This window comes from Asterias amurensis, chromosome 15 (assembly GCF_032118995.1).
Source record: "Asterias amurensis chromosome 15, ASM3211899v1".
Lineage (NCBI taxonomy): Eukaryota > Metazoa > Echinodermata > Asteroidea > Forcipulatida > Asteriidae > Asterias > Asterias amurensis.
Genome location: NC_092662.1, coordinates 12,392,506 through 12,408,700, shown reverse-complemented (window position 1 = coordinate 12,408,700; position 16,195 = coordinate 12,392,506). Strand labels below are relative to the sequence as shown.

The 16,195-nt window shown below is 39.0% G+C and overlaps 1 protein-coding gene across 3 annotated transcripts in view; it reads left to right on the top strand.

Moving 5' to 3' along the window:
- LOC139948242 (plancitoxin-1-like) overlaps window positions 1-14,525 on the top strand; it is a 23,403-nt gene extending 8,878 nt beyond the window's left edge. For all 3 annotated transcript variants that reach the window (XM_071946333.1, XM_071946332.1, XM_071946330.1), the window contains 6 exons: window positions 3,122-3,305; window positions 6,052-6,127; window positions 6,752-6,913; window positions 8,654-8,851; window positions 9,394-9,629; window positions 11,461-14,525. In XM_071946333.1, coding sequence (XP_071802434.1) covers window positions 3,122-3,305; window positions 6,052-6,127; window positions 6,752-6,913; window positions 8,654-8,851; window positions 9,394-9,629; window positions 11,461-11,562 — 958 coding nt within the window. In that variant the 3' untranslated portion in view covers window positions 11,563-14,525. The remainder of the gene's footprint in view (window positions 1-3,121; window positions 3,306-6,051; window positions 6,128-6,751; window positions 6,914-8,653; window positions 8,852-9,393; window positions 9,630-11,460) is intronic.
- Window positions 14,526-16,195: the final 1,670 nt, after the last annotated feature.

The following is a 16,195-nucleotide window of genomic DNA, read 5'->3' as shown; positions in this document are numbered from 1 at the left end:
GTTACTCTATGGACCTAGAAAATGTTGAACATTTTGGATGGCCCCTTTTATACAAAAGCACGGAAGGAGAAAAAATACAAATTGTGCAACTTTACCCATAGTTGAAACGCTGATTTATGCAACTATGATGATCGTAACATTCTTCCCATTGATGACCATCAAGAGGAAAGTTACAATCATTGAAGCTCTTGATCCCCCTCCCCTGATAAGAGAGGGATTTATATCGAGTGGTAATTGAATACAAGCACAGAAACCTCTTTTGTTCTGGTCTTTTATTTCCGGGTATTTTTTCTCTCCATCTTCTTCCGTGGAACTCTTCTCGCATAACTAATAATAATAATAATACCCAGGGTTGAAATAGTGCTTCTCACACTTGATGGGCATCTCTAAAACCACTTTCAACATTATTACCCCTGGTCACTGGGCCATTTTACCCCTAGGTGGAGATAACCAATTATAGTTAAAGTGTCTTGCTCAGGGACACAAGTGTCACAACCGGGACTCGAACCAACACTCTGCTGAACAGTAACACCAGAGCTTGAGTTTGGTGTTCTTATCCGCTCGGCCATGACACTCCAGATTTACCGAATAATTCGAACCTTGGAACTCATCAGACATTTGAGTCTCAATATGTAGACAGCTCAACTTCCATGACTAAATTACAAGGTGTTTAAAGTTGAAAAACACAATTTCTATCGCTGTATTTCAATGATTTTTAAAGATATGATGTTCACAGTTTTTAGAGGGGTTTTGAAGTTATCATACCTAGCAGAGGTCATCTGGTGATGTCAACCATGAATTATGAATCTTAAATCATGAATCATGAATCATCAACCATAATTAACACAACTCATCGAAAGACACACTGATACCTTGTTTATGTGATGTCAGGTAAATTTACAGTATTTTGTTGAAAGTTCAACATCTCACCAGTTCTTACATAGGCCTACAAGTATGTTTGCTTCAGTGATAGGAATATACCTACTTGATAGTTGTAGGCTATACTTGTGTGTAATTTCAAGCCTCGTTTTCAGATCTGCAGCCAAGATGAAAAGGAAGTCAAAATATGTTGCTCTGTTTTAGTGAAAATCTATATTCTAATACTATGTGAAATGAGACCATTGCACCAATCATAGGCTGAATTTAGTTAAATTGGTTCACAAACTGAGGACGTACTCGTTTTGATTATGTCTACAACACCATGGGGCAACAATGACAGAACAAAAACAAAACTTTCACAGGTTTGTTACTTTATGTAAATGTTGCGATACACCAAATGAGAAGACTGGTCTTTGACAATTACCAATAGTGTCCAGTGTCTCAAAAACTGGTATTTCAGGATAGACCTGAATGTGAATTAGATTATCACAGATTATCAAAGTGTGTTCCATACAGGTGTGTGCCTCTTTCAGGAAAGTTTTCGACAACGAAAGAGTGAATTTTAGAAAAGACATTTAGAATCTTGGTTTTGTAGACTTGTTTGTAAGAATGCTTTGAAACTGACGACTTTAAACAAAACAGGCAGTCTAGTATTCCTCCACAGAGGGAACAGTAGGGTTAACAATAACCCGAAAAGTGGGTGGAAAAGGAAGGTACTCGGTCAGAGCAAGGTCAGAGAAGTTTACACAATGATTGGGATGTGATTTTGATTTGAGTGCTTGTATCAAATGAGAATGAAAGGTCCTAATCCGAATGGAAGTGCTCGGTTTGGTTATTTGTACGAATCCGTCAAGACGTTTGCTCTCAAAAGTTGGTGTATGACAACAACATAATTATACAATGAAAACTATTATATTATTTACACCATTCATACGTGTGATTGTGTAAAGGGGCGGAGGAAGGGGGAGGTTAGTATCAAATGCTAGGTTATTTGCATGGCATTTCAAATCGTGTTTTTTTGACACAGAAAATCAACACCAACAACGAGAATAAAGCCTTGCAGACCATGTTATGAAATATCAAAAATCTACCCAAAATCTACGTCAGCCAAGAATTATGAATCTTGAAATTAATCATGAATCTTGAATCATGAAGAATAGTAAACATAATTTATCCAACAAAAGCACGAACACCTTGTTTTTGTGATGTTACAAAAACTGAATTTCGAGTTACTTAAATGCTTGTAAATAAAACATAATTAAATAAGTTTGCTTGACTTCACTCACAGTCACTGGTTCAAAAGCACTGACGTGCTGAAAAGGTTTGTTTTTCTGCTTCAGTGTCGATGTAAATTTTTGGATTTTTAGTTTGACAATTGTGTTTCCATCTTCTTGCTTGTGGTCAAGCCAGTCCCTTCCCTTCACCCCCCTTTTTGTCCCCCTATTCATTGTTTACTCCCTGCTTTTTCTGCATGCTTTCTAATCCCATTCATGTAATTCCACTTCACTGCTTATGTTTCACTTAGTTACCTGTTCATGTTTGTTGTGTTGTCATTTAGCCTTCGACTCTGCTAGGGTCGAAACGTCAGGCCATTAACTATTTTTTGCATTTATACTCTCGGTCCATTTGGTTGGTAATTTGTTTGCAACAGCTAATTCTAATTTTCTCATCTCAAAATCTACCTACAATGATCATATTCGTCTGTCGGGACCTCATAATCATCGAAACTAGATTGAATCAGCAGTGGATACAGCTATGTTTTTGTTGTAATTTGCAGAATCAACGAAACTTACCAAACATCTCTTGCAGTCCTGGAATTAAACAAAGGTCGAATGGGCCATTGCCTCTGTTGCCCTGGTCTTGGCCTTGGTGCCCCTTCCAGATTTTTTAATGGAAGTGCCCTTTGCGAAATGAAAAGGCCTTGGCCATCTCCAAGATGAAACTCGAGACCTGGGCCCAATTTCATGGCTCTGCTTACCGCCGAATTCTGCGCTTACGATCGCGATTCCCCACTTAAGTGCAAGCACCTAATTTCTGCGCTAGCCTTGTAAGCGTAGAATGCCTAGATACGTGAAGTACGCACGCGCAGAAGCCCAAATTCGCTGCTAACCCGTGAAATACGCTTGCCCTGGTGTTGGTGAAACTGCACATCTCTCATGTTATATCCACCTTGCATGAGTACTTTAAAGTAACTAAGATACCAAATTAGTTGCTCATACTTTGTTTATATTTTTCTATCTAGGTTTATTGTGTACAAACTCCCGATCATCAGAAATAGTAGCTCAAAACAAGTACAGCAGGGCTATGGGTATATGTACATGGATGTCCATCAGACTGCGCTAAAGTTATCCACAACTGGGTTGAATACTGCCAATCATGCCATCGCGCACACCTTACAACAGATATACAGCAATCATAGCAGTAAGGTAAGAATTCAATCTTTCTTAAGTTTCATCTACAGATCAGTACATTGTTCTAAAGATACATTAAAATACATTCGTAAATACCTCAGACAGTTTCGCTATTCCTATTGTTGGAGAGCGCGTCACGTGGGTGTGTACAAACCTTTGTTTATGACCAGTAAAAAGTGTTGAAACATGGGCGTGACACGCGAGCTTGCACCTGTTCTTATAAGTTAGACAGTTTCTTCATTCCTATTGGTCGAGAGCAACGGCTGAAACAGTTGTGCCACATCCATAGAGCTATATATATATATAGCTCTATGGCCACATCACGCACTTCGTTTCGGTAAAATTATCAAGAACCAGGGGTGGATTGCACAAAGAGTTAGGACTAGTCTTATCTTGAGTTAGGACGAGTTACTAGTCCTAACTTAGGACTAGCTGTACGTTTTTCATATCTCTTAGGACTAGTCCTAAGTCAGGACTAGTCCTAACTCTTTGTGAAATCGACCCCATGTCTCGTTGGGTTTAAACCACTAGTTGAAAACCTCTTCATCACACATTGATTCTTTTGTTAAAAGGGAGGACATTAAGAGGATAAAATAAGTCAACAAAAACATTTGAATGAACTTTTCTCAGGACTTTCTGTATATTTCATCGTGAGTATGCATCGGAAAACTATGTTTCACTGAATGAGATGTATTGCACAGCACCGCCACTTGTTTCTTGCGGCCATCACGTATTATCTTGCGGCCGCCACTTAACATCTTGCGGCCGCCACTTATTATCTTGCGGCCGCCAGCCACTTAGTAAGATGCGGTCACCACTTATTATCTTACAGTTGAGTAGTTGCAAACATACAATGGGACAGGTTGTCATTCATTCATTCATAAGGACGTAAAGTCATGCAATTGTTGTCGGTATTTTGCAATGTTAGACAAAATGAACGGGATTCATTGATACAAAATTTATTTCCAGCTTGGATTAGATTTAAGGGAAATACTGTGCTTTTTAGCAGCCAATCATATAATCATAGTCAGTATGCGGACCCTAAAGCGTGAATTAAGAAAGCTTGGACTTTTTAGAAAAAAAAACACACAAACCTGACTTGCTAGATGTTGCTATGTTTATTGTTAAAACCCAAACAGACCAAGAAAATCACGAAGGATACAGATGGCTGCATTTGATACTGATTATGATTTTATGATTGGCTGCTAAAGAGCACAAGCCGCAAGAGCGGGGCCACAAGAAAATAAATTGCGGCCGCAAGATACTAAGTGGCGGCCGCAAGATATTAAGTGGCAGCCGCAAGATACTAAGTGGCGGCCGCAAGATAATCGGTGGCGGCCTCAAGATAAGAAGTGGCGGTCGCAAGATATTAAGCGGCAGCCGCAACATACTAAGTGGCGGTCGCAATATAATAAGTGGCGGCCGCAAGATTATAAGTGGCGGCCGCAAAATATAAGTGGCGGTACTGTGAAATACAACTCATTTAGTGAACATGTACTTGTCAAGTGGCAACAATGGGCCCTCATAGAAAACAGTCCTGAAATGTGGATGTTTAGCGGCGTAAATCAAGAGAATGACGGAAGCTTGTAAACACAAAATAGTTTGTGACACGTTGAAGTTTTGGTGACGACAGGAACGCGACGATAAGTTACACATCACTCTCTGTGGTTTCAAAACAAGGTCATCTTTCTTAAGAGCAGTATAGCTGTTGATTAAAATTCAGGAAGACAGCTGATTGTAGTCCTCTCCAGAAGCTTGGTGTGTTTTTAAGTACACTCTCTCGTGGTTTATGACTTGATATTGAAATACATTCCAACAGGTAACACGAACACTTTGGTCTTACTATACTATCCTCAAGAAAATGAAGGACAAATTCAACTATGATTTTTTTATTTTTCTTGGAAATTGCCTGGACCATGGAGGAAGGAAGAGAAGGAGCTCGAACGACCCGCAAAACCGCTGAGTAACAAAATAATACTCTGACAATGTCCCTCTCTGGCCAGTGGAAAAAGATAGTGGACCTCCAGCTGGACGGCCGATTAACGAGTAGGATTAAATCTCTTTGTACAGAACGCGCGGTACCGCCAGTCTGCGCTCTTGCCTCCGTGTAAAGTTGAATCATTGGAGACAAGAATTGTGAATATACACGTTTTCATTTACCGTTTGTGATGTTTCACGGACACATCATGGCATATTTTTACGTTTTTTGTGACTTTCCGGTCACTAACGGTGGTTCAAAATTTGGGTATTAGCACACGAGGGTGGTTGGTATTCAGTTGTGTTTTTCGATTTGGTGAGCACAAGTGTGCACAATTTTTATCGGGTCTCGAAAAAGTTTTTCGTTTCTGTATTATATCCATACGATATACGACACCATAGTTGAGTGAAGAACCAAGTGCGCAAGCACAAACTCACATACGCCAGGTCGCCCATTGTCTGTGTAAGGTATGTGGGTGATTACGAGGTGTCATTAAACGGTTGCGGTACCACGGGTTCGACTTTTGAAGTCCCTTCGTTCGAGCTCCTTCTCTTCCTTCCTCCATGCCTGGACCTAGTTGCCTGTAAATTGCCTCATGCGATGTACGTGGTCCGAAGAACGAAGCAATGGAAGTCATATTGTTGAACAACTTCAAAAGACAAACTTTAAAAACCTTATTGACAATAATGTTGTGAGTATACTCATTTTCACACGGAACTTAAAGACCAAATAGACTGAAGACACCTGTCAACAGACTATTTTCTTTGTGATTTATTCTGGTAGAATGTTGGATATTTGATGTACAACGATGCATTGCCAGGCATGGACATAACAGAGGGAGAATATGGTCACACAAAAGGTAACATGACTATTTATGTTTGAAAGCATGTTTTGTAAAAAGTGCATGACATTAACCGAATTTAAATACCTTGCCATTTTTCAAGTCTCTTGCTTTAATCAAGTTTTACCCAACATCTACAAAAAAAAATCATCAGCATCATGTTCAGCTATGTCAAACATTGCCAGATGTCACGTGGCCAGAAACCTGAATAGTCCACTGGTTCAATATTATACAAATATAACATGGTTTCTTTCTAGTCGATATTAGCTCCCCGAGGTATTGGAAGTTGACAAACTAGTTCTCGACTCTCGGTCATGAATATGTATGAGGTATAGTAATCTCATTTAAAATCAGTTTTTTGTAAAATTCATCAAGTGCATTGTTCATTGCCTTGAACTTGTTTGACGTGTTATGTGAACAAGGTACTTCCGTTGTGAGTTTGGTAAACTCGCTCATATCCTCTGTCTGACAAATGCTGTGTAGATCTGCATTTTTAGTGGTATATTGTAAATTTCTTCCAAATACAGCTGGCTTTTAGCATTTTCCGAAACCCAGTATAGCATAACAATACAAAGTTTAATTTCCGGCATTTCATATGAGATTGTTTATGTTTCATGTTTATTTTACCATTCTTTCCATCAGGTGATTTGGCATTTGATGCAAGCAGCGGCTTCTGGCTCGTCCACAGTACTCCCCGTTTCCCTAGAAATTCATCACAGAGTTACAACTGGCCAGCCACTGCCAACAAAAACGGACAAACTTTCCTGTGTGTAAAATTCGGCTACGATCAATTTGAGACAATTGGTAATTAAACTACACGCCAAGCAGTCATTTTTATATAAAACTTGTGGTGGAAACAAATTGCTCACTTGATCAATTAATGGACAGTCCTTTCTTTTCTTCATGTGACCGCCTTGATCACTTGGGTGGAAATGTTTTGCACGTTATAATAATTTACAACGTGGTTTGAGGGTGACTAGTCGATATTATACCTCATACATGTTCATGACCGAGAGTCGAGCTCTCATTGGTTCATTCACCATCACGTGTCAATTTTGCTAACTACCAAGCGTGCACGTGAATATTTACGCAAGTGGTAAATGCGCATGACAAATAATAGCTGGTCATGCGCATTACCATTGTGAGACGTCACCCCATGGGTGCTATTGACTTGCCGTGAGCTTTACGATCGTGGAATATTATAACAGCTGAAACATTAATACGTGAACAATGATTAACTGAGCTAGATCCATTATGTATCCTTACTTGTTTTTATTAATGAATTACAGATTCAGTCAGTTTTTGTGTTCATCAGGGTCAGTTTTCGTGCCCATAAAGTGCAGAAACTAAAGAAAGTTCATGAGCAAAATTATCCAGAATGCATTTTATTTCAGTCGTCATTTCCTCTTTGCTTCTATTTGCAACGGTAACTGAACATGTATGAAGTATAGTAAAACAAATATAACATGGTATCTTTCGTGTGACTAGTCGATTATTAGCTCCCCTCGGTATTGGAAGTTGACAAACTAGTTCCCTTGGCCTTTTTCTCGGGAACTAGCTTGTCAACTTACAATACCTCGAAGAGCTAATATAGGGTGCGTTCGTTTAGCTTCCCTGTGTCGACCCCGATGTTGCGTATTATTTTTATTTTTTTCCAGGACGAACGTGGGCACACAATTACCCCACGTTCGTCCTCGAACCAGGAAAAAACACCAGACACGTCACCACGTGAGCCTTCCCGTGGTGACGTCAGTGCACCTCGGGCCAGCCCCAAGACCCCCGCTTGTGGATGGGGTCACTTGGGGCTGGCCCGAGGTGCACTGACGTCACCACGGGAAGGCTCACGTGGTGACGTGTCTGGGGTTTTTTTCTGGCTCGAGGACGAACGTTGGGTAATTGTGTGCCCACGTTCGTCCTGGAAAAAAGTAAAATACGCCACATCGGGGTTGACCCAGGGAAGCTCAACGAACGCACCCATAGACTAGTCACCCTCAAATCATTTTAGCGCCCGATGTATACATATTCAGTTGTATGGTTTAGAGCATATTCAGTTGTTCCGTTCTTAAATACCCTTGTATATAACCCTATGGTTTGTACATAAACAGGGATGCAAATGCTTCAAAACCTTTGCGCTCTGTATGTTCGTGCGTGTGTACAACAGTCTACGAGAGTTATGGCATTTAGACTGTGCAATCTCCATAGAATATAAGATTCTATGTTTTCTTCCATTGAGCTGTGTTACAAATCGTGCCTGTAGGAAGTCCAAAGCTTGGGTGACTCTTTTGTAAACATGTGACGTCACGGGTCACATGATCAGTAAACATCTTTATCATTGCATATGACATCACACTTTCAAACAGCACCCTCACTTAGACAAAGGAGGCAGATCATTGGACGACAGCTGCTCTTGGTGCGTAGAAACTGACACACGATCTCAGTGCACCAGTGGTACTTGAACAGTCTATTTTGAATACTATTGTATGATACAAAAAACTACTGCTTGATTGTTTTAACATGACAAATTTCCCCTAACCTCTCTTTTAGGTCAACAGTTGATGTACAACTACCCCCAGGTCTACGACTCCAACATTCCACCTAAACTTGCTAAGAATGTCCCTAGCCTAGTTAAGGTTACACAAGGGAAGCATGTTACTACAAAACCTTGGAATAAACAAGTATCCCTTACATCTAGTGGTGGACAGTCATTCGACAGTTTTGCCAAATTTTCAAATTATGGTCAAGGTCAGTAAACTAAATCATAACACACCTCTTGCTAGTTATGTATTATGGTTGACTGAAACACTGGGGTTAAAGGCAGGGGACACTAATGGTAATTAGTCAAAATAATTTTTGGCATAAAACCGTACTTGCTATCGAGTAATGGGAGGGTTGGTAGTATAAAACATTGTGAGAAACGGCTCCCTCTGGAGTGGAGTAGTTTTCGAGAAAGAAGTAATTTTCCACGAATTTGATTTCGAGACCTCAAGTTTAGAATGTGAGGTCTCGAAATCAAGCATCTAAAAGCACACAACTTCGTGTCACAAGGGTCTTTATTCGTTCATTATTATCTCGCAACTTCGATGACCGATTGAGCTCAAATTTTAACAGGTTGGTTATTCTATGCATATGTTGAGATACACCAAGTGAGAAGACTGGTCTTTGACAATTACCAATAGTGTCCAGTGTCTTTAACTAATATAGGCTAGTGCATGTGATTTTTATTGCAACTCGTGTTTTTTTAAGGACTCAAAAAAACAACTTGCTCTCTCTTTGTTTCTTTGCAGACATTTATTCCGCTTGGCTAGCCCCATCCCTCAAGAGCAAACTTTCAGTTCAGACTTGGCAAAATGGCGCTGGTACAAAAATGAAATCATACTGCGCTGGGTCTTATCATGTCGAGAACATTCTTGCCATGAACCTTGGGTCAGAAGCTTTCCGCCATTCTAAGGACCATTCAAAGTGGGCTGTGACTGCTCTAAAAGGATCAAAGTGGATTTGTATCGGGGATCTTAATCGAATGGTAAGTAGAACGGTCATGGCAAAATGGTTAAGAGCACCGGAGTCGAGCTTTGGTATTTCTGATCAATAGAGTTATAGGGCTGGTCGTCTTGTGTCTTCCTGATGTCTGCAACAATGAAGCCAGTGACAGGATGGTTGGTTCCCGGTAACAGTTGCTAAAAAATTAGACCTTTGGCCGATGTCAATGTGTGTTCAGATCCTATGGGGCCTCTGGGGATTTTGTTAGTTCGAAGACTCACCATCAGCTTATTCTGCTCGTAAAAGTGTTATCTGACAATGTTCAATTAGGGAACTTTAACACTTTCGATCACATGTGTAATTAGTGCTATTTATAAGACCATATTAAACTTTGCACCAATCTTTATTTCCTTAACTGAGGAAATCTCATTCAGTGGTCCATAGCCTCTCAATCCTTGAAGAAACCTTGCTTGCAATCAATGATAAAATCAAACTTTGACCTTTGTTGACCCTTGACCATTTCTTAAGCGTAGACGGCACCACTAACAATTGTCCTAAGTACAGTTAATATTTATACATATACAGTTGATTTTTAGTCCGCACAGTCTAAGGTACACTTTGACACATGTTTCATCCTTGCACTCAACATTTCATTTAAACGTGTAATTAGCGCCAATTAAGGTCCCTCTTATAATTACACTTGGCACCAACATTCACTTTCTTCAATACGGAAATCTCATCCAGTATACCATGGTGTTTCAATCCATGAAGATTTTTGCTTGCACTTAACATTTTCATTATATTGACCTTTGACCTTTTGTTGACCTTTCTTAAGCAAAGATGGCACCACTTAAAATTGTCTTAAGCAGTTGATTTTGAGTCAGCCCAGTGTAAGGTACACTTTGACACATGTTTCATCGTTGCACTAAAAATTGTATTTAAATGCCTAATTAGCACTAATTAAGGGCCTTCTTAAGTACACTTGGCACCATTGTTTATTTTCTTAAGTACGGAATTCATAGTCAGTGGACCATGGCATTTCAATATATGAAGAAATTTTGCTTGCACTCAACAGTTCATTTAAATGGACTTTTGGGTGAGTTTAGGGGGCTCCCCCCTCCCAACGCACCACTCGGTGCGCTTACGAATTCACATTAAGGTTCCCACGGGGGGCCCTGCACATCCCACACCTCAAACCTTTTGCACTCAATATTTTCAATAAACCCTGCTGGGTTCCCGGACTAATATACATTGTATATGATGTCAACTTACGAAATGGCCAAATAAACACACGCTGTGTGATGCCTGTTTTGTCAACTTAGAAAATGGCCGCCTGCGCGCATGCCGGGTCGCGTAGTATAGGCCAGTGCGCCCTCTATTTCTTATAATATTTATATAACTCTATGTTCTGATCAGTACAGTGTGGGTTTAAGTCTCAATCTAGGCACTTGTTTCCTCTGCGCCTTGTTCTGGGGAATGATGATGTCATTGATCCATCAAAAAACAACTTTGACCAATGTCCTTCGGATGGGACATTAGGTCCCGTGCACTAGTATTGAAAGTGAACTAAAAGAATCAAGACCACTTGTTGCGGAAGAGTAGGGGTTAACCCTGTTGTATCTGGTTCACATCGCAAACACCCTTGTTTCCTCAAACTTGTAAGATGCAGTGAGTAAGTTCACTAATGAGGCATCCTTATAGTTTCATTTACCCGAAACAAAACATGAAAAATGTTCTACAACAAGTTCAACTGTTATTTTTTACGAAAGTAAGAAGGTAATTAACCAGTCCAGACAATCTAAGTGGAAAAAAACATTATCATTTTTTAAACAAGGTTAAAAATGCATCTTGTTTCTTTTATTGTTATTTGACAGGAAAGCCAGAAGAATCGAGCTGGAGGCGCATTGTGCTTTGAGAATGCAGCTGCCCGCAAGAACTTCCTGGACGGAATCACAGACACTGAAAAATGTCCTTAGGTATAAACCAATGTTAAAGACACTAGACACCTTTGGTAATTGTCAAAGACCAGTCTTATCACTTGATGTATCTCAACATATGAATAACCTAACAAACCTGTGGAAATTTTAGATCGATTGGTCGTCGGAGTTGCGAGATAATAATGAAAGAAAAAAAAACACCCCTGTCACACGAAATTGTGTGCTTCCAGATGCTTGATTTCAAAAACCTCAAATTCTAAATATGAGGTCTCGAAATCAAATTCGTGGAGAGTTACTTTTTTTTTCGAAAACTACGTCACTTCAGAGGGAGCTGTTTTTCACAATATTTTATATCATCAACCTCTCCCCATTCTCCCCATTACTCATTTCCAAGTAAGGTTTTATGCTGAATTTTGAGTAATTACCAAAAGTGTCCACTGCTTTTAAAAGTATTAAACATGGTTGGTAGAGCTGACAAAAGAGTCACATGTTCATGTTTAATGACAAACCTGTGAACATTTGGGCTCAATCTGTTGTGTGAGTCAGGTAAAAATGGTGAAAAACCCCGCACAATATTTAGCATGTAAACACATTTTCCTTAATTTTGGTTTCAACAACCGAAATATCAGCCGCTGCGTTCTTTTTAGGTTTCCAGACACAGTTTTCTCGAAGATGACTTCACTTCAATGGGAAATATTTCACATTAAACAATGTTCTAGTAAGAACTTCTTAATCTGTAAGCTCTCTGGTTAAAATGATGTATTTTATCCCTACCAATCATGTATGATACCCTTAACTCTGCAATGGTAAGTCTGAAAATCAACTTGGACGGTTTCTTGCAATGTGTCCCACAAATGTGTGCTGTGGTTACAGTGTGGTTCTTTGGTTTATAAATGATATACAATTGTTTTTTTTACAAGCAAATATGAATTTTACTTATAACGCAGGCAATGTTTTTTAAATAATGTAGTTTATTTGAGAATTTAGAATTACTGTTGCAAACTGCCTACCAACCAAAAGGAACTATGATATACACGAAACCAAATAGTAAATGTCCTGCCTGATGTTACGATTGTGTAGTTTATTTGTAAGACTTTTCTCTTAACACAGGGTCGGTTTCTACCTTTTTGTAATATTATTTTCGATATGATATTAATTGTAATCTTTTAACTTTATGCAAATATAATATAGAAAAGAAATTTAATTTTATTGTCAAAACTGGCGGGATCCAGTAAATTTACCAAACATTATTTGTGTGTGGTTTCCAATTAAACAATTTTATAAATCGTTTGCTGACTATAAGGTTTTTAGTGCAGACTGTACGGATTTCTTGAAATTGCTGTTGTTCCTCGTTGATTGAAGTTTATTGATCAAGAGTGGTCTTCAACAGTATTTGTTTGGCAAAAAAAGAAACATTCGTTTTTTAAGTAATATTGTTATTGTTGATTTGGATGTATTTTTTCCCTCAAATTAATATGTGTTTTAAATTGAATGACCTTTGTTATCGTTACGGATGTGAAAATTGCAGGCACTGAGCCGACGAAATTGTAATGAGAAGTGGGAAATTTGTCTGTGAACCTGTCGATGAATCTAGTCGACCGAGGTCGTAATCATGTTGGGGCTTGCCCATCCCTGTCTATCTCAGATTTAGAAGTTTAGGGCCCAATTTCATAGCGCTGTTTAACGGTAAGCAAATTTGCGTGCTTAATACTGTAACAGAAAAATTTGCTTAAGCCTTAGTGTATTTCACAGGTTAGCAGAAATGGGCGGCCATATTGCGTGTTTACCATGGATTTGCATTGTGACGTCATTTATTTCCGTGCGGTAAGCACTGGAAGGTTAACATGCCTTCTCGTGTGCTTACGGTCAGCAGCGCTATGAAATGGAAATCACACAGTAAGCACAAAATCGGCCGCTAAGCAGCGGTATGAAAAAGGGCCCCGCTGGAAGCAACCCCATGTCCCTAGCAACTACATCTGTATAGCTGAGCTTCTGTCTTCATCAGTCTGTACCAGGGCCAAATTTCATGCATATGTTTACCGTAAGCACAGAATCGGCGCTTACGGAAACGGCAAGTGTGTTTTACAAAGAAGCGGCCATTTGTCTTACTTGCGTACTCCATGTTACTATAATAGGCATTATATATCAGGCTAGCGCAGAAATTAGGCGCTTGTACGTAAGCGGGGAATTGTGATCGTAAGCGCAGAATTCGGCGGTAAGCAGAGCCATGACATTGGGCCCCAGCATGGTGAGAGACAGGTTCTTTGGTGTTTTTGTAAGAGGAACTGGGCAGATGTTATACTAGTGCTGGACTCACAATAAGACACACTACAAAGGATAAAGTTGAAAATTTATAGTTTTATTGACCAATTTTTTTTATGGTTCACATTTATTTTTGTTCTATTTGTGAATGGTTTTATTTCAATATCAACACACATAAATGTTTAAGAGAATATTTGTCGACCTTTTGTCATCATCCAAAGAAATTAATCATACAAGAGTGAAAAACGTAGCTGTTTATTTTTTTTCAATTATAAGTTTATATTATATTAATGATATCTGATAATTAAAAAAACGTGTTCAGTCACAGTTAACAGTGTCACCAAAGATACCCGTCTTTGCTAAATAAAGGTAAAAGCAAAATCTTGCCACAATTTTACCCATAAATGTCTTCTATATTACTATTTTCTCTGAAAAGCTTTAACTCATATATCGCAATTTGCTTTTGTAAACCTTTTATAACCTTTTGTATGCCTTTTACTACTTGCAAATTAAAAAAAACTTTAAAAAGCGTCTTGCTCACGTAGTGATATGTAAATTAATCAACCGCTCGCGTGAGCCATTTGCAAAGCGTGTGTGCGGTTGGTTTCTTTTTATAAACAATGTTTTGATAAAGAAAATGATGAATAACAAAGATTGGAATAAAATAAAGAAATGTAAGAAGAAGAGGTCAGTTTGAGAAAGATACTGGAAAGGTGCAGAGCTCAGCTAATAAAGCCTTGTGTAGAGATATCATCATCATCTGTATGTTGCCTCAAGTTATTTCATTGGTGGTCCCCCGTTATTATCCATAACCATTCCACACAGTAAAAAGGACCCAGGAGAAATCCAGGCTCAAGATACTACATTTATTTTTGTTCATTTCGTTGAATGACTTCCAGTGAGAAACAGATACCTGGCAAGCATTATGCAGAGGGAGTGCTACAAAAAAATTCTCCATTTTGAAGAGTACAAAAACAACACGAGTTCAAGGCGTGAAGTATGTAATTATACTTCTTTGGTTACAGGCCAAATCGTTTTTTATTTTAATTTTATTTATGCTTTTGAATGTTGCCTGCAGCAACGTGCTCGAATAAGGCTGCTTTAACTAGATTTTCATATCATATTGATGTTCCCTTGCATAGATTTAAAGGCAGTGGACACTATTGTTATTTATTCAAAATAAGTATAAGCATAAAACCTTACTTGGGGACGAGTAATGGGGAGAGGTTGATAGTAAAAAACATTGTGAGAAAAGGCTCCCTCTGAAGTAGCATAGTTTTCGAGAAAGAATTTTCCACGAATTTGATTTCGAAATCTCAGATTTAGAATTTGAGGTCTCGAAATTAAGCATCTAAATATAAAAAAGCACATAACTTTGTGTGACAAGGGGTTTTTTTTCTTCTCGTTATTATCTTGCAACTTCGACGACCAATTGAGCTCAAATTTTCACAGGTTTGTTATTTTATGCATATGTTGAGATACACCAAGTGAAAAGACTGGTCTTTGACATTTACCAAAGGTGTCCAGTGTCTTTAACCTTAGCAGTGCCTTGTATTCAATACATTTAGGCCTAATGCCATGCATTTTGGCTGTGAGATGCTACCTCTTTAAGAAATTGCAAATAGACATTCTATAGAAACAACAACTGCAGTCAAAGCAGACACAAGTTCTATGCTGATTTCCCAAAATCCATTTTGGTCACATTTTGAACTTTCATAAAGAACATTTAAAGATCACGTAGTTGCGATTTAATCGCCCCGTGCTAGGGTTTAACGGATAGGGTATCACTTAGGTAGCGACCCAGACAAGGTTTTGTGACCTAACGTAGCCAAATACCCCCCCCCCTGTTACAAAGCTTGTTGTGGTAGTAAGCATCCCGAAAAATTATTTGTCTGAAATGCCCCCCCCGTGTGACATCAAACTTGAATCTCCAAAACTCATCTCAAGGCAGATTGTTTGGAGATTCAAATGATGCAGCCTGAGATGCGGTTGGTATCCGCTGTCACCTAGCTAAATGTGGAGGGATTCAATGGCGTGACAGTTGTTAGCTGTTTTCTCAACAAGTGGACAATCTTAATTCAACTAAAACTTTCACAGCTGGCTAATATTGTATCTGTCTTGATAATTTTGCCTGTAAATCGAGTTAATTTTCACACAGCAATGACGATGGCAAGTCAGAGATCCACCTTAAAGGCAGTTGGTAATCACTCAAAATATTTATTAGCATAAAACCTTACTTGGTGACGAGTAATGGGGAGAGGTTGATGGTATACAACATTGTGAGAAACAGCACCCTCTGAAGTGCCATAGTTTTCGAGAAAGAAGTAGTTTTCCACGAATTTGATTTGGAGACCTCAGATTTAGAACTTGAGGTCTCAAAATCAACCATCTAAATGCACACAACTTCGCG